The 26,822-nt window shown below is 41.9% G+C and overlaps 1 protein-coding gene across 5 annotated transcripts in view; it reads right to left on the bottom strand.

Moving 5' to 3' along the window:
* The window catches only part of LOC116237700 (protocadherin alpha-C2), a 93,695-nt gene that overhangs the window by 8,214 nt on the left and 58,659 nt on the right, over positions 1 to 26,822 (bottom strand). For all 5 annotated transcript variants that reach the window (XM_090151120.1, XM_090151121.1, XM_090151119.1 and 2 more), the window contains 2 exons: positions 25,480 to 25,538; positions 23,158 to 23,246 (listed from right to left, as the gene is read on the bottom strand). In XM_090151120.1, coding sequence (XP_090007246.1) covers positions 23,158 to 23,246; positions 25,480 to 25,538 — 148 coding nt within the window. The remainder of the gene's footprint in view (positions 1 to 23,157; positions 23,247 to 25,479; positions 25,539 to 26,822) is intronic.

Below are 26,822 nucleotides of genomic sequence, written 5' to 3'. Positions count from 1 at the left end.
TTTCCTAACCACCAGAACACACCAACTAAAGCTGCTGCGAGTCTAGGAATCGCCCATCATTAATCACAGACCCTTCTGTCCCCAGGTCAAAGTGGCAACCAACATTAATTAAATGAATTTATTTAAAATGGAGATCAGGCAATAAGCAGGAAGCAAATTGCAGAGAAAGCTAGTCATTAACCTGATTTCTCCCTTCCCTGCCTCCTCTGCGGAGGCTGTACCGACTGCAGCTTCTGCCTCTGGCAGGCTTAATGAATATTCACTGCTCTAAAGAGCCTGACATCCCGCACTGATTCTGGAACAGCACATCAAATGTGCTGTTTTTCAGCACTGTGCACTGAAAAAACCCTCCCCGTGTCATTCGGAGGATCTCTGCAGACATTCTGTCTTCACTGATCATCCCTAAGCCTTTTTGGGATTAAAATGCCCATTTAATCTTTTTTTTTTTTTTTCTTTTTTTTCTTTTTTTTTTTTTTTGAGGGGAAAAATAACAAAAATAACAAAAAATGCCATCAACGCAGAGCAAGCAAAAATTCATGATAAAATGATATATACTGAGCTGAAAAGTAGAGACATGATTCATCCAGAACAAAGGTGAACCATTTCAACTACCAGTTTGACAAATAGTCCCAGCCATCTCTAAGGGCTGTGCCAGTTTGGAATCCTAAAGGAAAAGCAAATAATTCTCGCTCTCTGCCCCTCCATCTGTTTGACCTGTCCTGCACTAATGACTCACACAGGAGGAATGAACAAAAGGAGATATTTTCCCCATGGAGGGGCCTGCAGCTTTAATCCATTGCTTGGATTTCAAGGCAGTAATGTGAAACAGGGTAATTATAGCACATATGCTGTGGGAGATCTGTAACCCCCTGCTGCTCCGACATCCAGCTGCACGGGGTGGGCATGGGGTCACTCCCAGCTCCATCTCAGGTTACTATCCATGCTGACAATTTAAATAAAGGTTACCCATCTCATTATAAGAAAGCAACTTTACATCACTGTGCATTACAGCAATTGTCTCTGATACCAAATAGCTCTCCCTGTATATTCCATGAAGCATGCAAGCAAACACTGATTTGCTTACACCACAGCACAACACACAGAGCAGCTGCAAGCTCCACTTGCTCTCTTATCAGTAAAAGAGGCTTTTCCTCTTATGAAAACATCACCCTTTTTAGGTAATATCCTTCTAATGCTGTACGAATGTCTGTGGAGCACGCAGAGGATTTTAGGGGAAGATGAAACCTGCAATCTATAGTAGATGAATTTTTGTTTTGGCATTTCACTGTGTTTATGGGCCACAGTGCTCATTTTTCATAGAATCATACAGTGGTTTAGGTTGGAAGAGACCTTATAGATCATCCAGTTCCAACACCCCTCCCCAGCTTAGGCTGCCCAGAACCCATCCATGGCCTTGGGCTTTGAGGGATGGAGCACCCACAGCACTCTGGGCAGCAGTGCCAGGGCCTCATAGCAAAGAATTTCTTCCTATTGCCTACCCCAGCTCCCTCAGCCTTTCTTCACAGGAGAGGTGCTCTGCAGAAGAAGTGCAACGTTCCTTAGAAGACCTTCCCCCCTCTGTACTACATTGTCACCTCAGGTGAACACAAATGAAAAGATGGTGAGGCTCATGGGTGGAGTTCCAGATGGTCTACAGAAATGTGGGACACCCCAAGAGATCCCCTGTCTACATGGATTCAAAGCTTTTATTTGCTGTCAAAATGTGCAAAATGTGGCTCTCTAAAGCCTCCTTAAACAGCCTGCACCGAGCTACTGGGGCAGCAAACCATTCCTCAGGCCTCTGCAGAGGGCTGATTTTAGGACTTCTGGGCAACAGATGCAAAAAAATTTGGACTTTGAGACAAATGTTTACAAACTGGGATGTTTGACCTGTGACTCAAATCTCAGCCTGGATGCAACCAGGATGGAGGTAGCATCTTGCAGCTGATCAGTGCGGTAGAGGCATACAGGCTCTGTTATTTAGAGACATTAAATATTGTCAAGACAGCAAAAGTCATTCAGGAAGAAAAAGCTCTGAACAGCAGGAAGAGATCTGTGCACTGGCTATTCTGCATTACGGGAAGCCAGAATGGTTACTGCTTTCTGTCAGATTTAAATAAATTCACTCTTACACACAAGCACTTTAATGTGCAAGACAACAGGCTCACAGAGCACCATAAATCCTGCTGTGAAGGTGAAAAGGAGGAAGCATTTGCTGGCTGGTGCTGCAGCACATAACAGCATTCTGCAGATAACCCCCTCTTTCCCTGTGCCTGCTCAACGAGCTCTTGAACTGCGGCCAAGAGCACAGATGTACTGTCTATACAGTCACCTCCTGCCACTGGAGGCCACTCTGCTTCTATGGGGTGATGGCAGCATCAGCAGCATGGAACCACAGCCACCTTCTGCCTTCGCCCTGCCAGGCAGCTCCCTGTGACCAACTCCCCAAAGAAGGAAATTTTCAAATCAGGGGATTCCAGATTAGCTGAAGGTAGGATTTAATATTCTGCTAGCACTGGATCTTGTGGAGACAGGACTAGTATGTTTTTATTCATGTCTGCCTTAGAGAGTGAACACTACTCACTGAATTCCGTCTCCTTGAACAGAACCACTGAATCGTAGAATAGTTAAGGCTGGAAAGACCACTAATATCACCTAGGCCAATCACCAACCCAACACCACCATACAACTAAACCGTGCCCCCAAGTGCAACGTTGTACCTGCAGCACGGTGACTCCACCACCTCCTTGGGCAGCCCATTTCCTCACCACATATACCAGTCTTTATACCCATAAAAATCACAGACAGACAGACTGACTTCAGCTGTCCATGTCACCATTCGTACAGAAAGAGAGGACAGAGAGCAGCAGGGCTGCCAAAGCCCAGTGCTGGTAGAGAAAAGAGAATCTCCACTTTTTAATCGAGCACAATTTATAGAAGGGCAGTTACTATGGAAACCTGCAGCATCAGCTTTAGCCTTTTGTAGCAGAACCCAATTTTAACCAAGTAATTGGATGATTGAAGCAGTAGTGAGAGGGAAAAGGGACACGTTTATTTCAGTGCTTTTAGAGGAATCTATTTTAAACACAAATGAATGTGTGAGATTCACCACTTGGAAAGGACTGCATAGTAATGAGTCACGGACACCTAAGAAATGCTCTTAGAAGATAATTTTTTTCTCAGCCTATAGGCCTCAACCATTCCTCTTGGATTTGGTCCCCACCACAACAGCCCAAACCACTGTAAAGCCAGGAATAAAGTGAGCACTGCAGTGGGAAGCTTTCTGCTTGGAAATGCCTTTCAGAAACCACACAAAGCTTCAGAGCATGGCAGTGCAGTGCCTTGTCCCTCGGAGCCTGGAGTTGGCTTGGCATTCTGCACTCCCTGCAGCTCTTGTCATAAATAAAAGAATAACTGTACCAGTATTTTCTGGATTAAAATTGACCATTTCTCTATCTGGACCACAAAGGGAAGAAAGGACACCATTGCTATTTGTTTTATTCTCAAGGAATTTCATCATTTCAAAAGCAAATCATACCACACAAGTGCATAAAATGAATTTAGACCTAAGAAAACCTTTAGCTGACCTACTCCTACTGAGTATCACTGAGCATCTGCAAACTTTATCCTCTCTGAAAGCCAGTTAATGAAGCAGTCAGCAACCTGCTCTTGCAGAAGTGTGCTACTCTCATAGTTTCCATCCTGTCTGTGAAGCTGAAGATGCTGCAGGCCTCAAAGCAAACTCAGACAGCTGCAGCATTCCTTCCCTGTCCCCAATATGTATCTCACATTAATAGCTTCCTAACATCTCTGTTAGGATCACATCTCATTATTATTCTTTTTTCCTGATACGGAATGAATAGAGCTAATATTATTTCACATCAGCTACAAAGGAGCCTTAATTAAATGTGATGGGTAACTGCTAATACAATATGATAAGCCTCCCGGATATGCACGCTATATAATTTCTCTCTTTTTCAGAACCCTTTAAACATTCTCCATGGAGAAGATGGAGGTGACCTTGTGCAGACTCCACACATTCAATCTCCTTCTGTCTGGCTCTTTCAAAGAGAAGCAAGGCTCAAAGTTTGAGGACTTTTTCTTGGGCTATAAGAAAATGCAGATATTATGACCATTTCTGGTCTTTCTGTGCCTTTAAGCCTTTACAAAAGATTCTTTTGGTACTGATGAACCAAATTGGCCGCCTGGGAGCTGGATCTGCCACAGCATGGCTTTAAGCCTTCCACCTGTTTGCACTGCCCTGCATCTGAAGGTGTTCTCTCTTCATTGAGAAGACAGTAACTGCTTGAAGCACGTGATGAACATGTTACATCAGTAAATACATACTGCTGAATTTTGCAGATCAGACTGCGGTCCTGCCCTAGCTGTCTGTTGACAGCCAATGTAAATACATTTACAAAGCTCCTGATTCATCCAATGCTTTATTCTACTTGGTCTCCACTGAAATCACAGACTGCTAGGTAATGTGCTGTAAAGGCCATATAATGCAGGAACAAAACAAATTTAATGAAGATCACTTGAGGGGGAAATAATGCCCAATTACAGAACATTAAGATATGGTTTTCAAAGTAAAGATGAGATCAAAGTTGGCAGTTGCTTGAACTGGAAAGCAATGCATTGGAGCAGTGATTTTAAGGAAAGTTGCTGATCCCTTCTGTCACTGTCTCTAGCATTACACTTGCTCAAATATTCATCAGATGGTAAATAACATCTTGGATGCCTCACACACTGTAAATAATTATTAAGTATATGGCAAACTGAAATAAAAACATTTATATACATATATATAATGAGTAGAACCATCACCTAATGTTTCACTCCAGCAACCTTTTCAGAATAGAGCCCTCACAATCCCAGTTAGCAAATGGTCCACTTTGTACTTTAATTGTTCAGATTTTAATTGTATAACCCCACTCGTGCTTTAAGCCAAAAACTGTTCACTCAATGGAACAACTGGAGATATGGATCAGGCTTCTGCCCCTACAGAAAAGCCAACAGAAATGTAGTACATGAAAACAAAGATGAATCAGCTCTATTTTTATCTCTTCATATTGTACTAATGAATTGCTCATTTGCTGATGAACTCTGAAGAAAACAGTGTTAGCAATTGTTACCAGAAAGGTTTTTTGTGTAACATACCTGGCATTTCACTTGTCTGAAGGAAATATTAAAAATGGAAGAACCGGCTCGAAATGAACCTGAAAATGAAATCTTGGAAATGAATGATTACAAATTAAGTGTAATGGCCGTGCAATGGATGTCTGAGAGCAAAGTAAGGAAGATGAACTTGATTTCTATATTATTGCTTAATGAAGGCTGGCTTTGAAAAAAGCCTTGTCCTGATTACATTTCAGAAAATTCATGTTTCTTAGAGCTGTGATTCTTTTAAAATTGATGGCAGGGAGGAAACTGAACACAGACTGTACCTAGATTGCTAGCACAGTGACTCTCATTCCAGGAAATGTGTCACATGCCCACATAACTGGGACAGGCTAACAGAGAACAGAGACATTTAAAAGCTCTTAACAGTTATGGAGGTTAAAAGGTGGCATTACTGAATCCTTCCCATGAAAAGGAATTTCAAATTAACATCTGGTAGAATCTACATGAAGAATCTTTTAAAAATGCTTTTAACCTTTAAACTTTTCCTACTGAAATTGTGTGTATGTACACACACTTGGATGTACAACTGGTCCCCTGAGCAACAGACTGGGGCTGTGTGAGGCACTTCTCTGTCAGAAAGCAAAGTAGTGATGGCAGTACATCCTTTGACCAATTCCCTGCATAAATTCTGATTTGCTGCTAATCATTGTAATCCCTGCACTAAGGTAAAAATATCTCATGCAAATAGACTGTTTCACTCAGAAGCTTGAGTCCAAATCAGATCCCTGTACCTCAGCAACACTTCCAGGACTGATGAAAGGTGGAAAAGTAAAGTGAAACCAGATTATTTCCAATTCCAGAAAAACATCTATAATCAGGGCCTCCTGCACCAGTCTTTGAATTTCCTGGAATGGGCCACGACCTCTCCCACCACAAAGAACATCTCATTCCAGGTTCAGTTTTCCCAGCATTCACCCTCAGTGCCACCCCTTTTAGGCCAGGTCATGCTGGAATGTGAACTCATTTTATTATAAGCTGTGTATCTGGAACAGTAGTTAAACAAGTAATGTGTTCCAGTCCATTTCAATCCACATAGACCACTCAAGTCTACAGGGTCCTGATGCATGATGCAGCTCACACGTGCCAGGTTGCATGATGACAAACTGCATGTTCCTTCTATGCCAGGGAAAGCTGTTCTCCCACTCAGGGATTCCAGATGCCAAGCAAACCAGCTCACCAAGCAGATCTCCACATCAGCTGACTGCATTTGTTGTACGAGCTGGCAGCAGCAGCAATTCTTCATGGCAAAGGTGTGAGAGAAGCATGTGTCAGCAGGGGAGCACAAAGCCAAAAGAGCTTCATGCTCAGATTGAAACCTTGCAGTTCTATGAAACAGGGGTTTTTGTCAGTTCTGTCAATAAATTTCCTCACTGGAAAGGGTAAAAAATAAATAAATAAAGGGCAGCAACAAAGCTGCTCATTAATTGTACTATGCTTTGTCTCACTAAGCACTAGGTGTAAATGTCTGCAATGCCTGCATTCCTTCATATTCTCCCTGTGATCCACGACTGAAGCTAAATGAACCACATTTCAAGAAGAAATGGCTTGGGGTGGCCAACAGAAGCATAGCTCATGACAACAAGGAGGAAAGGGCTCTATTTATATCTCATCCTGCTGACACATGGAATAGCAAACACTTCATTCAAGCATACACACAGCTGCTCAGCAGCTGGAATTTCTGCAGTGGCTTACAGACCAGGGAAAGTGCAGTCAGAGCACATATATCATGCACCAAGGAGAGAGGACAGAAAAACGATGCTTAAAAATGCTGGGTTTGATCTAAATCATCCTACCCATCAGAGAGGCACCCCGTTCAGAATTGATATGAATTTATATGCAGGAATGTGTGTGCATATTTACTAATGCTTAATACTCCTTCCTGTAAATGCCATATAATCATGCATGCAGATCTTAGCCAAGCAACTATTGACAATTTTTGCATCAGCAATTGTCCAATTTGTACCTCTAGTGAAACAACTCAGTGATGTGTGGATGAACAAAATTGCCAGCTGCTAACAGCTGATGCATCTGCCTTCAGGAGGGCACAATACAGGGTGTACAAATATTGAGGCTGAGGAACAAACACTGCCATGACCCTGTCTGAAACTGGGTGGTGTGTACTGAGATAACTGATCCAAGGCCACACTGGGACCCAAATGCTCCTTTTTGGACAAATGTGCCTGCATCAAATCTGCAAAATTTTCTGGAGGTAATAAACACTATTTCCCCTCACTCTAAATAACACACACCTCCCCAAGATTCTTTCCACTGCTCCCTCCTGAGAAGCAGCTTTGTTGCAGTGTCTGTTTGCAGCAGCTGAACTGAATCACCCATTTCCTTCCAGCTCATCCTCAGCAATGTGCAGGTTTTCTGCTCTGGGCTCAGCACTGGATTTATATCACTATAGCAAAGCTCTGAGCAGGTGCCACTGCTGTCATCTGCATACACAGAACAGAGGCAAGCTTGTCTCCTTGAGTCTGCTGGAACCATAATTCAATAATGTTAAGTTCATAAACTGCAGCCCGAGCTTTCTCATGAAGCTTCTGCTGCCCATGCGGGGTTTTTGTGTCTCTAGCCATTATGCAGTGGGTCCATGTCACACCCATTCTCTGGATGTTTCTCACTTTACGTCAACATCAGCAGTTCTGCAATTGTACGAGAATCTCACAGGGAAAAAGTTACAAGAGGAATTTGTTCTTTGCTTCCAAAAAATTCATTATTTCTAAAACAATTTTTATTAGAGGTTTAAGCTTTGAGTGTTTGAAATGGGCAGCACAGGACTGACCTACTGCAATTTCATGGTCTGTTTATCTATCCTACTCCCTCCTATGCCACGCTTTCAATAACAGGTGCTTCCCCATACCCAGGCAACTGCGACAAACAGAACGTGCCAGGCATGCGTGACTGCTGCAGAGAAATCAACTGCTTTCATAAATCTCATTCCTGTCAATGAAGAGCTCATGTCTTGGAATCACAGAGCTGAGTAATCAATAATCACGGTCTGCAAGACAGAAAAATACCTTCTGATGGCTTCCTTCAAATCTGTGTGCTGCTTTCTGGACCCCTTTTTTGGCATTCCAGTATTGCGCTCCTTCCCTAAAGGCTGTGTGGAGCAATACTGTTATCCTGCATAACCGTATCTGGCACTTGACCTGAATATGTTTCTCCCGATTAGGCAGTGACATTCTCATCTGGAAGCTCTGTTTGTGCATCCAAACTGTTATCTCAGCATAAAGGTGTACCCGAGTTATACTGAAATCCCAGCTGAGCAGTTGCTACGATGTCCTGTCTGCATCTCAAAAACATCAGTAATTAGTACAATTTGGGAGCTTTCACCTCCAGACTCCACTGCCACTCATACCACCCAGCTGATGTGACATGAAATAATGGGTTCCTGTCAAGTAGTGGGTGGACAAACCTTCCCACTACAAAGAACAGTGATATTTTTCTCCTAACTGACAACCTTGGCAGAGAAATAAGAGAGTGATTAACACATGAATAGAAAGCAGCCAGGGGCTGGCTAGACGTGATTCTTCCAGGTCAGAGATGAAACACAAACAAGTATGTACGGGAGGGAGGGATTTCCACCCACTGCCTCTCACTCCAGCAAACAGGAGACCTCACTGCCAGGTGCAACGACGTGTCACTTCTCAAAAATACTGCATTTATCTCAGCAAGCAAACACTCCCTTATTTTGCACAACATTCCTGTGTTATGCACTTTTACATTTGATTTGCACAACATGAAGGAAGGCTGTTCAAAATAAGCCCTCAGTCATCTCAGTTTACCTGTGAAAATAGAAGTACCTGGTACAGAGCCCCCAAAGCCACAAAGCAGACAGGAAGATCTGTGCTACAGGAACACATCTTCACCAGATTCAGGATAATAATCCTGGCATCTCAGGGAGAGGAGAGGAGAGGAGAGGAGAGGAGAGGAGAGGAGAGGAGAGGAGAGGAGAGGAGAGGAGAGGAGAGGAGAGGAGAGGAGAGGAGAGGAGAGGAGAGGAGAGGAGAGGAGCGGAGCTGACTGGCCACTCACTTAAGCAGTACAAACCCTGATTTCTCACAGAAAGTAAAACAGGATGGAGGAAAGAAAAATGTCTGCATGTGGATTACAGATGAAATTTTGTGGTCATGTAGATGGAGAATTCACAAGAACTGAAGGACTAACACACAGGCATCTTCTCTATACTGAGCAGTGATCAGAAAACCTATAGCTAAAAGTGTTAATGGTACAGGAAGGAGAATGGTTTCAAGCAGTAACTGTTGGTTCTTTTCACTTTTTCAATAATCTGGTTTTCACTGTCTGCATGAATGTCTCTAGCATTTGATATGTTCCTTTCTTCTTATTTCGTTTTGTGTTGTTTTGGGAGTAGAAGTGGTTGGTTGGGTTTGGGGGTTTGTTTGTTTGGTTTTTTTTTTTTTGGAGTAGCCCCACAATTGAACAGGAAAGTCAGACTGCTGCAATGTTAACCTACACCTGAGGCTGTGCTGAAGCAAACAGGGAGCACAAATGGGAGAAATGTTGAGGATTTTTCCAAGTTCACTGCAATATGCAGGAGCCATGCATGTACGCCTGAATACACTGCAGATGTAACCCACCTGTATCTCATCTCTAATTTCAGACATCACTGCTGGAGTTCAATGTTCCTCTTGCAGCTATCTATTCAATGTTCTCATTCGTATACTTCAAAAAAATAACATGTTTTAGTAGAATTAATTCAGCCAGAGGATCACTACACTTTTCGAACACCTTATGAAAAAGCTTCATTTTGAACTGTTCTGTTCTTCATACTCAGAGAAATGAAAGTCCTTATCTTCCCTTTTCTCTTTGTTATCTTTTAGGATCAACTCCACAACAAAATCAGCTCATTTCCCCTTCCTGCCTGTTTATCAGCAAGTACAGCAGCCCACTGTTCCAAGGATGCAGTTCCTCTTAGCTGAACCAAGGCGAGTGTGCTGTGTCCCTACCCATCTGCGTGCCAAATTTGTCTTCAGCTGCAGTTCACTGAGTTGAATCTAACCTACACAATCCTTTTAGGCAGAACAAGTCCCCAGTCCAGCTTCACAGTCAGAGAAATGATGCTGATGTGGGGACAGGACCAGAAGGTACGGCACAAATGAGAAGAAAAAGCAGAACTCAAAATCCCAGACATCAATAGTATAAGCTGCTACAGGACAACACAAAGTCCATCCATTTGGTTGACGTGAATGAAATGAAGGTGATTCTTAGTGGTTACAAGTCCCTCTGCCTCCCTGCCAGCTGCCTTCATGCATCATGGGATACAAACTAGGTAATAATGGGGAACCATTTCTTTGTCCCAAACTTGAAAATTGACTCTAATAAGAATCACCTGCAGTAAGCCTGCACTACAGGTAGGATCACAGACATGGGAGCAGATCAACTTCCCTGTGTTCCCCCCAAACTCTCCATGCATTTTGCCTCTTCCTTCCCCTGTGCTACAACCATGGCAAGCATAACAGGAATAGCAGCAAAAATCCATTGTGCTTGAGATATCTCTGTGCTTCACAAAGCTTGGGTTATATTTTTGTCTCCTAGCAACTCTGTAGCCCAACTTGGCAGCACTTTTGTACTGAGCCCTTGCTAGCGTAAGGTTGTTGTTGCTCTTCTCAAATAGACACTTTATACTCTCTAACTGCCTCCTTCTCTCCTCTGTATTACACAGGTGCAATATGCTCAAAGGTCTCTCTGGAAAATTTGTGAAAGCAATCAGTGTTCCATTTCATCCTTACCTGCACCTCATCCTCTGATGATTATCCCTCCACATGAAGGAACTGTGGTGAGTTCTTAAGCTAAAGCATAATTCAAATTCATGGGGAGAAATGAATAAATGGAAAGACAAATCTATCTCCGAGTGGATTTATCAAAAATCTCCAGCCAGAGCTGATCTCACATCACAGCTACGAAGGATTCAGATGTAGTTTCTACAACCTCTCTTTCAAAAACTTATCATCCCAGAATAGCACATAAAGAATTACCAAGAAAAATGTTAATTGTGGACCTTAATGAGGACGAAGCTTTTAAAATTAGACGTGTTATATAATCTGTAAGCTCAGGAAAAAAAAAAAGCATCAAGAAAGACATAGTTGTAGCACTGATATTCATGGATGGATGGGTATTTCACACTGAAAGCAATTACAAGATTAGCAGAACTGCTTGTTGCCAACCCACTGTGGCCTCAGACAAGATCAGATGCTTGACATGGATTTAGTCCATGTGACCCACTAGCCTCCCTGCTAGGGCTGCCAATCAGCTTCAGCTGTGATGGGGTTTTCTTTGATGGGGCAAATTGCCAGTGAGGAACTGGATTAGGGGCACCAAATGATTCTGTCTGTCAGCCCAGAGGTGAGTGCTTCTCTTTCCCACTAATGTTTCTCCCAGATAGATCAAGCTGCAGTTTGAAAGTCTGTACACTGTGATGGATAGACAGATTTACAGGAACAACTGAGGCAGATAAACTGAGACGAATGTTATTCATTTATTGTAATCCTTTCATTCCCTACTCCATGGGAGATGCTACCTACGTGGCATACATTTGCAGCAAGATAATAATCTGAAAGAACAGGTAATTTTTGCCTTGAAGAGATGATGTTGCACACAATAATTGGAGAGAAACAAACACCTCGGAAGCCTATTGAGTATCATAGTGCTAGCACACTCCTCCTCTGCCCACACTTCTACCAGTGGCCTCTGCACATCACAGCTGCAGGTTAAGTTTCTGGGTTGGCTTATCCTCTATATGAGACAGAATACATTTTGACTTCAGGCATTTGGAAAGGACACTGCTAACAGTTACAATCTATGCGTTCATACTGTGTGAGATGACAATGGGAGAGTTAGAAATGGGGCAGTGAAAACTGAAGATGAAGTACTCAGTTTGTTTTTATCAATTAAAATTAAACACCCCCATAGTCACACATCCTTATCTACCAATAACATGAAGGCATCCTGCTGCTGGGAGCACACAGGATCATGATGAAAGTAATAAACTGTGGGACAGTGAAAACTGAGGGCAGAAGGGAGGAGAAAGCAATTTCCAACTGCAGATGCTGAGATGTGGTTGATAGGTAACAACATTCCATAGCGATGAAAAATCCAGTTTGGATGTTGAATCTTTAATGTGGTGTTGTAAGGTTTCCCATCACGTTAAAATCTGAATGGGAAAAACCTGCTGAAATGAGTTGAAGACCAGAGCTTGCAAGCTAGAAATAACCAGGTATTTCTTGTTCAACATTTGAACAACCTAGCAGATCAGGCATTGAGCCAGGGAGGATAAGAAGGTATAACCTGAGATCAGCTCTTCTCACTGCATGGAGGAAGGCATAAGGAATGGGGGCATCTCTCTTGCCCTTAATTGTCTAAGTGAGACTAAGGAGATTAACTACACAATTAGGTATTGGGCCACTCCCAGCCCAAGTAGCAGTCTGTTTTGTGTGTGCTTCAGTATTACATGCCTGAAATGAAACCTTTACATCGAAACTGACCTCCCTTTGCAGGCCCTCAAATCCCCATCCTGCTCTATGCAACAGGAATGAATGTGCACCCCAAGAGAGCCTGTGAATCCATCAGCACAGGGCTTGCTCGCTGGTCAGCACATCTTGCCTTATCAACAGCTCCTTTTTTCAAGCAAGTCATGGAAGCAGACATAAGACAACTAGGTTACTAACAGCAAATGAAGCACTTGCTCTGTTCCCAGTGACCAACTCAATCCAGATATAAGCAATCTAATCTATCATGTTCAGACCACTACTAGGGAACCCCATTCTAGCTCCAGCCTCTTTGATGGTGCTGCTGTGCAGTGTGTCTTTGGTGGCCTCTTGGCATCTAAGCCTGGCACTGTACCAGATCCTATGGTTCCCCTGCCTCTTCAGAACCTGTCCCACCTACTTGGGCATGCAGAACAAGCACAGTACCTTTCACAGCATAAAAACATTCAACAATTTACACAAGCATCATCTGAGGAGGATATGAAACCTTGTGTTACATGTAACACAAGTAGTGTACATGAGCTGAAGGTCTTTAGCTCAATGTGTATGCAGTTAGGGCAAAGATATCCCCTTGCACATCTGACATCATAAATAAAGAATGCCTATTTACAAACACCACAGCGGTGTGAGTTTACTCTCAAATTTTGGATGATACAAGACCAGAAAGTTGGGGAGATTTTTGTTGTTGTTGTTCTCTTCCTTATCAACTCACTTATTTTGCTAGCTGCGTGTGCATGCTAAGAGAGAACGCTTTTAGGGATGGGTGATGGTAATTATACAAGACAAGAGCAGAGAAGCAGCACACAGATTCATTTCCTCCACAGCCAGAGCCTTGATTTTATAAGAATTAAATCCTCATAATGAAGGGGTGCCTCTGCATGCTGCTGTTGCTATTCTACATCTCTCATTACACCCTCTGAGAGCACACAAGTAATGACTGTATGAGTTTAGCTCTCAGAGTAAATTCAACATTTCTAAGTCAGCGTTCTGTAAACAGTCAGAGGGTGTGCTGGGAAAATATGCAGCATTACAGTACTGCTTGCTCTGTGTTTGTGCAGCCCAGGCAAGGATATGGCAAAGAGATCAGGGAGGTGCAAAAGAGAAAAATACAATAGCCAAGGGGAAAGTGAAGCAGCCTCTGTCTGCCTCCTTACAAGCATAGCTGGTGAGCTGCTGGAGGCCTGAGTTTGCAGTCAAAAGGCCTGCAAGCACTGCACAGAAAGACTGAAGCAGCAACCATAGGGTGTTCAGGGAGCCCTGATGTCTGCAGCCAAGAGGAGCAGGGAGGACAGTCCTGATGCAGGCAGCTCTTATTCTCTTCTCCCTTGGCTGTATGGAGCATTTGGGGCAGGCTGGGTGCCAATCCTCACCTCTGCAACAGAGCACTCTGATAAGAGTAACTTAAACTCTTCTGTACCTTGGCTCTTTTTAAACGGGATAATAATCATTTCCTCTCCCTGCTTTTCCCAGACTTTATTGAGCTCATGGAAGTTCCTTAAGGCCAGACCCGTCTTTCGCTGTTTCCACAGCTTTGTGCACAGTGCCATCTGACCTGAGAAGTACTGCCACACTACAATATTAATACCAGGCACTGAAGCTGTGCCTGGTTTTATCTCTTAGGATGTGCAGGGTACAAAAATAAACGCATGAAAAATGCATTCGTGACCTCTGTGCACAGCAAAGTGCTGCACACAGGCAGACATCCATTAGGGGAAGAAGTAATATCACAGAGTGGGCTGTACTCTCTCACTCTCCAGTTTTCTTCTCCTACTTGCAATAGAAATACATTCCAGATCGAAATTTCTTCCTATTGCTTAGAGCTTTGCTTATTTTATCCACTTACTTTCTAACAGATAGTAAATTGCATACACAAGCAAGGGATAACACAGTGGATGTTCCTCTGAGATCACGAGCATTACAGGTCAATTTAACATTTATTTTAGTATATTTCCCTTTAAAAAAAAAAAGACTAAAAAAAAAAAAGAAATTAAGACCACTGTGATAAACACACATCAGTAGAGGGAAAAAAAAAAAAGAGGCACAACAGGGACAAAACAAAGCAGCTGTAAGCCTGTAAGCTCATGTGGAAAAAAATTTGATTACCACCAATTCCCTCAAGTACTGACCAGATAAACACTTGTTTAGCTTATAAGTTCTGACAAGAGCACAACCCAAGGTAGTGCAGCTGCAAGAGAGTGATTTTTCTTTTCATTTACTGAAACCTCTGGGAAAATAATAGTGATGGAAATCAAAATCCATGTCTTCTGTGTAGCTACAGATTATTACCAGTAGGCATGCAAGAGAAAAATCATTGATATTGTTACCAGGATAAGAGAGAAGCATGTGCCTGAAGCAATGGACAGCCAGACAACTGAAGAAACTGCTCAGGTTTGAAAATCAGACAATTTCAATTACAAAAGAATTTCCAACCAGATGTATAGGAATCAATCTGGCAAATCTAATTTTTGTTGGAATTGTGGTTTCCTCTCCTTGATTAGTCAGGATGAGAAAGCCACTGAACTGGCTGGAGGTGTTGGTGTTTGATTTAAAGGAGTTCAACAACTGGCCATTACAGACAAAAGAAAATTGACTATAATCAAACGTTACAAAAGATGATCCTATGTTCTGAAATCAAAAAGCAGAGTTAGCAACAGCTAGCAAATGAGAAATGTTCAAGTGCAACTGGAACTTCCATTCTGAAGAAACAAATGAATAACGTAGGAAAAGATAAACTGGGTAGACAAGGAGTCAGCTATTAAACTTCCTCCTAGCACTTAAAAATTATGACCAGCTGGACTCTATTTGGCAATGCCAGTGGAGCCAAGCCCTCTACCTTTAGCAGAGTGAGCCTGTACTGAATGCCAGTTCTGAACCTGCTTGATTGTGTGCCTGATGCCTCTTGGAGACACCAGTCGAGCTATTTGCACTAAGTGTGATGGTTCCCAGAAGTTCTGGACTCACTGTACATACTATAACTCTCATGCTGATACTTTAGCCCACGAAAACCACAGACTTTGAACCTAGCCCTGTAACTCCACCCTGTCAGTCTAGGGACTCGCCATCTCCCTGGCCCTGCAGCCCTCAACACCAGCTCCCTGCTTTTTGGTATTCAACATCCCAAGCCTAACTGCAGCTCCCAGGCTGGCTGCCTACTTACAGACAATGATGCATGGCAAGCTTCAAGCATCTCGGGTAAAATCTCTTACTTCATCACTCCTCCATATGACAGACTTGAGCTACAGCTGCTTTTCTCCACTGTTTTACAAACACAGACAACTATTAACTACTTGACTCTGTTACTCTATTTTATTTAGGCTCTAGAAATTTTGTTGAAATCCTGTATTATTAGTTTCTCAGCTGGAGCTGTAAGTCTTACATGAACCTTTAAGAAATGTGGTCTGGAACAACCATCTCATGCAGAGATCAAACACAATCATCTCCAGTTTGGGAAACACAACAATTGGTTTCAGCCTGGAACCACAGCTAAATTGAAAGGCTTGTGCAGGGACCTGACTAAATGACAAGATTCACAAATCCATTCTTCATAACCTGGGGCTACTGAGTTAATTACTCTCTCATAAATCTTTGCAGCAGGTGAAATCAAGAATAATTCACTTTATGAAGGCATAAACTCTTCCAAAGCCATTACTTTTCATGTCAATTCTTTGTCAAATATGTAATTCTTGTCACACAACTTTGAAGTTTCCAACATCAGCTATTTTCAAAATCTGATGAATCCTTTTTTCTTACACTATGTCTTCAAGGACACTAGAAAAATCTCTCACCCGATCAACCAATTTACCCTACACTGAAAAGTAATGGACTCTATGATAAAGTTCACATATATAATTTCAGGTCAGCCATGGTTTTTTTTTTTTTTGGAGCTAAGAGAAGAATAAAACCACAGAAAGTAAGTTTCACATTATGCCATGTTAAACTGACTGCAATTTTTGTATAATACAATGTCTTTCCCTTCTGCCCACTCAGCTGAACAGGTATCTGAACTAACACATCCATCTACCTACTCCTGGCTGCAAACAGTGAAAGCCCAAAGTGCTGCTTCGAGTGTGCTTGCATCTGGTGAAGCAGACATGTTCCTTATCTGGGTAGTCTTCAGCTTTTTAAAAATAAGCCAAATGTCAAGCAGCATCTATCACACATGAATTGACATTTTTCTGATGTACTCTTTTACCAAATGTCTGCCTTCAAAATGCTTTCATCAGACCAAGCAGCTTTTGCAATCCTCAGCTCCCATCAGGCTGCCAGAAAGGATAAGCATTTACCATAGGAAATTCTTAGTTCACTGCAAAATGTTGTAAAGGTCATGTGTGGCCAAGCCATGTTTGCTGAATTACAGGTAGCTAAAATAACAACACCCAATGGGGAGATGAGTGGGAATAGACCAGAATTAGTAAGTGAAAATGTTGAAGAGAAACAGGGAACAGGATGCACCTTTGGCAGAATAGATAATTAAGGAAAATAGAGAAAACAGAGCACATGGGATCTGTCCTGGGAATAAACTGTTCTGGGAGCTGGGACAAAATTGATGAGTACGCATCACCTTGAAGGTCTCAGCAAATGGGTGGAATTGATTTGAAAATCCAACAAGCAAGGTCATTGGCATGGGATAAAAGAAAGGGATTTAGCCTTACATAGTCCTAGCAGATTATTTCTATTTCAGTATAGCCTCACTGCTCCACATCTACATGAAAGAGTTGGCACAGTTTCCTCCTTTGGACTCTGCAGAGCTGGTGGGGATATTGCAATTGCTTAAGAATGATTTTAGTATGATTTATGTGGATGATTTTTCCTTGATTATAATAAGCTGTGAATCAAATCTCTTATCACACTTCACAGTGTAGGCTTAGGAACTACTTTAACTTCCTATGACCTTCATTTTGGAAGTTTATTAAATCACTGACTTGAAGGCAAATTTACAGATCTGTCCATTTTCCCCTTTAAAAATAGTATATGCAGTATAGAGTCCTTAGACAACAAAGGTAAGTCTCTTAGAGATCGTATTTTGATAAGCAGGTATTTCTAGATTTCAAACTTGCAATTACAAAATTCCAAGGAAAACTGGTTATTGTAGAGGGTAGAGCTGTGCACAGCTGCATCTTCTAGCTTCCTCTATTTTAAAGAGCTACGACATTTTGTAATGCATTTAGATCCCAGTTATGTATTCTGAGTTGCACACCAGTTATTATCTTTTATAGCTTTAATCGATGAGCTACCAAAGATAAGCCAGACCAATATCCTGAGCTGTTACTCATCAATTAACCTATAGCAGTTTCTAAGAAGCAACACTTTCAGCCCCTGTACTTTCTTTGCAGTGACTTAACTGGTTGAAGAGGTTGATGAGTCCCTTTTTCTGTAGATAAGGAAGGTCATTCAAAGAAAATGAACAGAAACTCATTGACATTTAGGAAGAAATTGCTCTCCACTTGAAACCACAATGTAAAGCTCTATCATATGAAATATGTTACAGCTGAGTTCTCAGAGGAGTCAGAGTTGTTATTAGGCTCTTTTTCCTTAAACTGAAATTTTCAGTAAAATACTTCAGAAGCCAAGAGTGTTGCAACAGCATCATGGCCCCCTGTGAGCTTTTACTGGAGTGTTATGCCTGCTGAATTTCGAAAGCAGCGTTACAGAAGAGATGTTAAGATGCAGAGAGATCAAGTAATTATTCAAAGAAAAGAAGAATGAACCTCTGTTCAGAAAGCATAGCTTTCTGCCCCCTTCACCAGAACAGATGACCCAATCTCAGTGCACCCATCTTCTTTCCAGTCACCTATTCTCAATACTCACTAAAGAGTCTGCCTTGTCCAATTCTCAATGCCATCTGCCCCTGCAGAATTTCTAGCATCCTTTTCCATGTTTCCCCTTCCCTTGATCCTCTGCACTTGCCTTCCTGCTCTCATTTTTCTCCTGTTATTTCCTCCTAGTCCATGCCCTTACGCTCCTCAGACCTCCCTTGCCTACAAACACTGCCCCTACATTTGTCCCAGCCCTTCCTATAGTGTTCCTTCTGAAAGAATGTTCTCCTTCAACTAGAGGTCATTCCCCTGGCATACCAGTTAAACTGCAAATTACAGAATCATGTATGCCACAGCTTACACAAGAGAGTTTAATATTTCCTCCTCCTCTGTTCTTGGCCATTATTTCTAAGAATCCACCTCAGCATCCGCTTTCCCTCTAACACCTTTCCTGCAGTCTCCCCTCTACAGCACTATCCTCCACCCTAAACCTCAGTACAAAAGTAACTAGGAAGTCTAACTTTTCCTTTCAGATTATTTTGCTTTTTTGCCGTATTTATAATTGCTTCTCATTCAATTGCAAGCATTCATCACTTACTCTACAGCGCATGCTTCATCCACAGATTTCGGCTGCATTCCAGCTGGCTGGAGCTGGAACAATCCTCTGGGAGAAACAGAAATCTATTCCAGAACAACTGCAGCTCCCAGCACAAAACCTAAGAGCACACAGAGTCCCTCGACACAGTCTGAAGTACATGGGCACAGAAGATCCCTATCCAGAATGGAAGAAGTGGAAATAGAGCCAGGCAGGAAGTAAGAAACATGAGAAGATGTTTCAACAGACAGAGAGAGGAAACTGTGAGAGAGAAACTGCAGAGGACAAACGTTGAAAGAGTGAGGCAGTGATGGGACACCAGGAGCAATATGAAGACATGCACATATACATACATACATACGTGTTTTGTGTACAGTACTCTCCAGAGCCAGACCTGAGCTTTGATTTTCTTGGTTACTGTACTTATTAAGTTACTGTGAAACCCACTGCCAACCTGTCCCACCTTCCTCATCATTTCTCTCAGGGAACAGCAGCAAGTACTACTGGAAGTTTCAAGGGATAAACGTATGCACCATGAGTGCCAAGCACAGAAGACTGCCCATGTTGAGGTCATAGATTCTCACACAATGTCTTTTTCTTTTTGTAAGAGTGCTTTCAGAAATGAGGCTACCACCTAGATTACCTGGGGAAATGAAATAAAAATGACAGCCAGTAGAAGAACTTTGCCATTGCCAAATCAGAAGCACACAAATTAGTACACCTTAAGCATACCTCTGCTTATGTCACTAATTCAGCCCTTCACACACACTCCTAAGGACAGACACTAAAATCCTACCTTCCTTGAAGTCAGTGAGCAGTTTGCCATAGACTTCAGCGATTCCAGTAAGACCCAGATTGATTACAACTTCCATTCACCTCCATTCTACAAATTTCAGATGTTCTCCTTCCCTTTCTCCCATGAAGACTATTCGTATTTTGCTCACACCATTCTCTGAATTCATTTTTTTTTGAACCTGCATGTGCAATGTGTGGCCTTATTTACTGCACATACACAAAGCCCTCTTTGAACAGAGGATTTTAAATTCCTCACGGTTGTTGTTCATTGCAAAAACTTAATAATTCTCCTGAGCCCTATGTGTGCTGAGAATGCATCTGCAGAGCGTTGTTTGTGAAGCAACTCACATTACCAGCTCTATTTTATACTATAGAAACTGGAGCATGGAGAAATACACACAGATTTGTCTAATGCCCACCGAGTTTGAGCTCTGATTATGGATAGGTCTGACTTCTTTACATGTCTGCAGCATTATATCTTGAGAACAAAGCTCCCGTTCACCTCTTTGATTACAAACTTCCACCATTTCCAGAAACCAGGCTCCACTTATTCTAAATTAGACACCCAGAAAATGAAATCCACTCTGATTAGTGACTGCCTGCAGGAAGAGTGATCCAACTGCCAAATCAAAGGACTCAGGGCACAGAGCAGAAATCTGTAACCTGTCTGCAGTTCCCAAGATTGCTGTGTGGCATATGGGGGACAAATGAGATGCTGCAGGGAGCTAAGTCCAACTCTATCTTCTACCCAGGGGGAATTGGAGCCTTCTCATCCTACCTCATTTGGAAGGATCCTGACCACAAACCTACGAACTATTGGATTGGTGCGTAAGAAAATGAAGAAAATGATGCACCAAATCAGGATTTGCTCTTCCTTGCATGGGTGAAATATGCCATAAAGCCAGTAAAAGTGCTGTCAGTCAGTGCAAATGAAGTCCAGGCCTTGCTTGGACAATGTAGATTTGATGAAAGATCACATGATGTTTGAGCACAGCAATGCATTAGGAATTAAAGCTTTAGTGATTTAGCACTTGTCTTGTTCATTCTTCTTAAAGCATTCCTATGACATCACCTTCAAATGTTCTCATTGATTACCTTTCTGAATCTGTCTCCATAATGCATCTTATCCATTACTATTGTTTAATTGAATGAATGGTTTAGTGACAAACTGATTGGGATTAATCAATTGACTAAAAACACTGCATGGAGCATGTATGCACAGAACAGGCTAGGAATTGGTTTATAGTAAATCAGAAGTCAAAACTTGAAGCTGCCATAATATGCTGATGATAATGGAGATAACCAACAGCTTATCTAGCAGCTTATCTGGACACAGGTTTACTACATTCATATGCAGATGATGTTTCAGGAGCAAATGCCTTTGTTGGCTCAATCAAATGTAATACACCATAACGAGTTGCTTCTCTGCATCAGTTGTGAATGTTAACTTGGTAAAAAATATTGCAAGTCTCAAACTCAATCTGCCGAAAATGTGATGCTTGATAATGTACTCAGAGTATGAGTAACTTAATTTTCATTAATCCTGAGGTTTCCCTATCAGCTGTTTGCTGTCACCTGTAGTTTTGCTTGCAAAGAACAGAATAATACTACCCAAAATCTATATATATATTAGCTATAAGAAGGCTAATAATGTTATGTCAGGATCAACAGACCCTTGGGAAAAGACAAAGACAAAAGTAGTCTTTGTTGTACAGGAAAATAAAGTCTTTTACAAGGAACCTGATTCACAAATACTGGATTTAAAAGTAGCTGTAATTTGCATGGATGTTCCATACCACCATTTCAATTAGCCATGTCTTCTCTGCATGGCAGAAGTATTTCCCCGGGCAGAGGATATTCCTTACAACTTGTTTGGACATATTACTTAGAAATAAAATACACAGAACCAATGATGGATGATTGCCAGTCCAAAGGCCAAACAGCCCTGGCTCTTTGACTGGCATTTCTCCAGTGACCCAGTCCCACAGAGCTGCCTGCCAGCTTCTCCCCTTGCTTGTCTTACAGCTTGGTCCATTCTTCACAGTAACCAACTCGTACAGAGCAGTGAGTGACCCGTGTACGTTTACTGCAAAAGCATCTGGTTATGTGGTGATGAAGGCAAAGAGCACTAGGAGACAAAGGTTAGTGCTGCTCCTGAGACCAAGAGACATACGGATTTCCCAAGTGAGTCTAAAATGATATGACCCCAGAAGAATAGCAGGGGGGAGTCCAGTTAGTGGAATTGCGCTCTGGGACCCAAATGCCAACAGGCATCCCTAGATGTCTGGGGATCACCCTAATTCTGCATTTCTGTTCAGAAAAATCTGTTAGAAATCCGCATTATCAGCGAGCAAACATCTGAGTGGATTTTCGCTTGGAATAAGGTAACATGCTAAGTGCTCAGTGAAGGATGAGCAGCGCAGCTGAGAGCCTGAGGAAACCCTCTGGAAAGGTTACAGTGTACTTGTGGTGACATTTTCAATACACTGACAATAGTTACACACCCTGCATAACATGCACAAGCTGCATCTTACTGCAAAGCTTGCAACAGAAGGAAGAGCAAAGGATAACCAGGCAATTACAGCAAAGGAGCCCATTGTATCTTGTTTCTAAATCTGTTTTTGCACATTGCCTTCTGTAATAGCCATACAGGTTTTGCTGCACAACATTAATCCATGGGTATGTTTTAGCTGTGAATCCAAATCCCAGAGTTGCTCCTTGGTCCTTCGTCCAGGTAAAATTCACATATAAGCTAATGGAAAGTTTTGCATTGAGAAGTAATAGCAAGAAAGAACATCTCTGATATTTTTTCTGCTGAAGACCCCACATCTGGTCACTTGATCTAGCTCTGTGATTGAAAGCATCATTCCTCAACAGAACATCTGGAGGATTCACAGAGGTGTCCTAAAAGGTTCATGACCCTACACAGGGCACCCCCTAAGCTGACAGCTTATTTTGAATATGACTGAAAGCAATGATCACACCAGTGACTGGCTGCTCTAGTCAAGCACACCCCTATATTATTGCTATTCTAACATAAAAAATAAGAATAGTTTATTGCCTGCAAATGATGTGGACAATTTTTTTTTCTTATCTCACTGCAGACTTTTTACCAGTTCTTATTGACTGCTGTGAAGTCATCACTCAATGGGTGAATAAAAGAAATTATAACCTAATAAGCATTTCTGGTCATTTATTTTGACAATAAAATTATAATTTAGTTTCCATCACCATGCACTAGTCAATGAAAACAGGCAGGAAATGAAGGGTACATTCAAACTGTTCCTTACATATATTCACATATACTTCACACCATTACCTGGAGTAGCACTGGAGACTGTCGGCCACTGCTGGTCAGGCCCTCCTGGTCCTCCACGTAAGATTCCTGCTTCCTCCATATGCACAGCACTGAACAAGCACATAGCATGGTTAGATTATACAGTTATCCTCTGGCTTCATAATATTCCCCTTGCTATTCTTCAAAGGTCCGAACTGGTCACCATGCAAACACTGGTGTTGTACTGCATCAAGCTAACAAATTCCTGCTGGAACACTGGAGAATCAGCTATTCTCATTTGCTACAATGAATCTTTGATTATTTACTAAAACATAGTTGTGATAGAATTTATAAAACAAACATAACCCCAGAACATTTTGCTTTCATTGACTGGAAGTTGCTGACAAGGAAGCTTAGACAGATTCTTGCTCTTACGACATATTAACATTAAAGCAAATAATAAAGGGTTGGCTGAATTAGCACTGAGCCTCTGTAAATATGCTACTCCAGTGAACAATTCAGAAATACACCTAAAAATGCAGAAACTGCATCACATCAAATGTGATGTTATATGGCAAGCACTTGGCTGAGAAAGCACCACTGCTGTATATTAACCAACATGGAAGAAAATGGAAAAAAAAATCTGCTGCACTGAATGTAAATCTGTGCTCTTTTATTTGCGTGCCATTCATTAGAAAAGCAGGATGCTGCGACCGTGACCCTGCCTCTGCTCATCTGCCCCTCAGCTCCTTCCCACACTTTCAACTTAATGGGCATTTTCAACTAAATGCAACAAATGCCAAAGGTCATATGGATATCAAATTTCTACATGTTTTATAAATAAAACAGCATTTTATGAAAATCCTCAGCTGGAGAGGTCACATAGACCTGTCCAGAGATTTCAGGGACGACTATGGCTGCTGATGGGAAGAGAACAGAGGAATGCACCATTTCTGAGAAAGGCTTCATTAACTTCTCCACATGTGGGACAAATTGCTTTAAATGAACTCTGACTTCTCATTTTTCCTTTATGTAACTTCAGACAAAATCTTGAACTCCATATGGAAAGGAATTTAGATCCAGTGTGTCCAACTGTGTCCTGAGTAACACAATAGCATGAAATGGACATTCTGAATCTGAATTTTTGACTTTTAGCTTAAAAAGACCACGACACCATGGATAACTGATAAAAAGTGATGGCCATGACTCCACTGCATGAACAGTTTTGGAAAAAAGCATAAATTCCTGCACCTGTAGTATCTTAGAAATTACCACAGCATTATAGTTAAATCTAAACCTGCATGGTAGCGTCATTAATCATGTTGCACCAGTTCACTATTCTGCTCAGAAAAGGGAAGCAAAGATTTTGTTTCCTCTAGGCTCTATAAAAAAAAGCTTTATTTTAATCCTTTCCAGATGTACTGAGTAGTAAATTATAGCAGAGACCGCTCATCATTTCATGCAGGGGATCTTCAGCTGAAAGAGATTTGGAAGCAGCCTCACTTTGCCTTATATGAAAACTGCCTCATATCTTACAGCAATTTGAAAGACCAATAAAAAAAGGTGTTACAACAAAGGTGCGATGAGAAAAGGACTGGCACAAAATAGAGGTGCTATAAAGGAAGGGAAGATTGCTCACCCATATCAAAAGATTCCAGGTTCACAGGGGAAAACTTCACTAAGAAGAGATCTCCAAAAAGAGATCCTTCCCCAGCAGGGGTCAGCCCTATAATGAGATCTAAGAGAGGTACAGCCAGGCTCCACCCCTTCTTGTCACACAGCTGAATTGCCTTCACCTGTGCTCCTAGGGCTGACTGGGTCCTTTCCCCAGGTGCTCAATCAGTGGTTCAGGCCATGACTCAACAGTTACCACACATATCTTTAGAACATCCTTTAAACTGTGTTTAGCAACTTGATTGAACCGCATGGCTTTCAGACTGGCTGCAGGAGCAGCATACTTCTATGGCAACAAGAGACAGCTAGATGGAAAATGCACCAATGCCATATGATCTATTGAAATCTATCAGCATTGATGATATGAGGGACCTTGAAGGAAAACAAAAAGTGTATAATTGCAATTAAATAATTCAATAATTGGAGCATCTAATACCTTGACAGCAAGATAAAAAAGGCAGAGGGCAAATACGACAAAAGTAGAGATCGATGGTAGTACAGTAATAGCAAAAGATGCAGTCAGACCAAATTTGTCATACTTAGAAATTGAAAGTGACAGTAGCAGAATCTTCTTCCCATCTCAGCTTACAGATACCATCAGTTCGAGGCATCAGAGAAGGGGGACAGGTTGGTCTTTGTCAGAGAGGCCAAGGAGAGAATGCACTGTGCCTGGGGCAGCACACAACCTACCTTTGCATTCCCGCCCTTAGGGACGCAGAGTAGCGCCAGTCAGGATTGGGGTGTTTTGGCTGTAGAAACAAAAGCCCAGAAAAACATGGTTAGCGGACACTAAATGTGCGGAAAAGCATGTAGACCTGCCTCATTTTGGGGTTGGTGTCAAACAGTCTGCATGGTGATCCTTGGTTTTTTTGAACATTCAGAATTCTGCAGTCCTACGACTCTGAACTTTCAAATGGACACACAGAGATGATCTCTGTAACAAAGCAACTTGTTTGGATGCCAAGGCCTTTGGCTAGAGATGATCTCTGTGGAAAGACATATAATGCTGGAAACTGGAGGACAGTTATTTTACATATTCATAAACATTCTGGGCATAGGAAGAAAGGGATCATAAATTCATAATATACATTCTGCTGCTTTACTTGATGAGCCAAGGAAGCTCAGCTGCTGAGCCAAATAGCATCTGCCTAAGGACGTATAAAATGGAGCCCCCTGTGAAGGGGACACGTGGGCTCCTCTGCTGTGAAGTTTCTGCTGGCATTTAATGTACTGCAGAGGACTGCACTAGATGGTATCAGATTTGCAGACTGCAGCAAGTCTTTTATCAAAGGCAGACGTGCTCTTTCACAACATCAAGAACTTCTACATTCTCCATATTCATTAGGGGGCATAGGGGAAGGAAGGGAAAAGCAGACAGCAATGCCCTTTGGCCAACAGCGTATGCTGACTTGCTGCAGAGTGGCTTGCTAAATGAAGAGATAGCTAAAATATCCTCTGTTGAAAAAAACTTGCTCCAAAAAATGTCTTTGCAGTGTCAGAGGACCATTGAAAGAATTTTCAATTATGGTAGACAACAGCAAACAGAGGTCTTTTGAAATTCTGCACTTCTATACAGCCCTAAGAACATGACAAGGTTATTTCTCAGGATTCTCAAAGCATTAGTCTGTACCTGATATTGCACCCAGTGATTAACGTCAGGCACTTGAATCCAAAGAGAGAACTTATGTCCAGAAATATAATGGACTGTACTCATTCCTGGTGTGTCTCATACAGTGCCAAACACACAAATAATAAATGACAGTAATGGTTTAATTCTGCTCAAGCTATTGGAGTCAGATCAGAAATGAATTTGGCCCCATTACTTGAAGAGAAAAAAATAAAGTGTTGAATGCTCTCAATTATTTACAGCCAGCTCTGCCTTTCCTCTTGAGGTTTTGGGCATGCTTTTCCCTGGATCAATAGGCTTTATTCAAATAAAAATGGTGCAATTAGAACCTCCCCCATCATTCTATCTCTGTACTTCCTGAGTCCAGCTTCACTCAGGAGTGAGATGCTCTTGGATGATGTGCATC

The sequence above is a fragment of the Phasianus colchicus genome, chromosome 15, assembly GCF_987193195.1.
Source record: "Phasianus colchicus chromosome 15, bPhaCol1.hap1.1, whole genome shotgun sequence".
Lineage (NCBI taxonomy): Eukaryota > Metazoa > Chordata > Aves > Galliformes > Phasianidae > Phasianus > Phasianus colchicus.
This window is presented reverse-complemented; position numbering and strand designations above follow the sequence as displayed.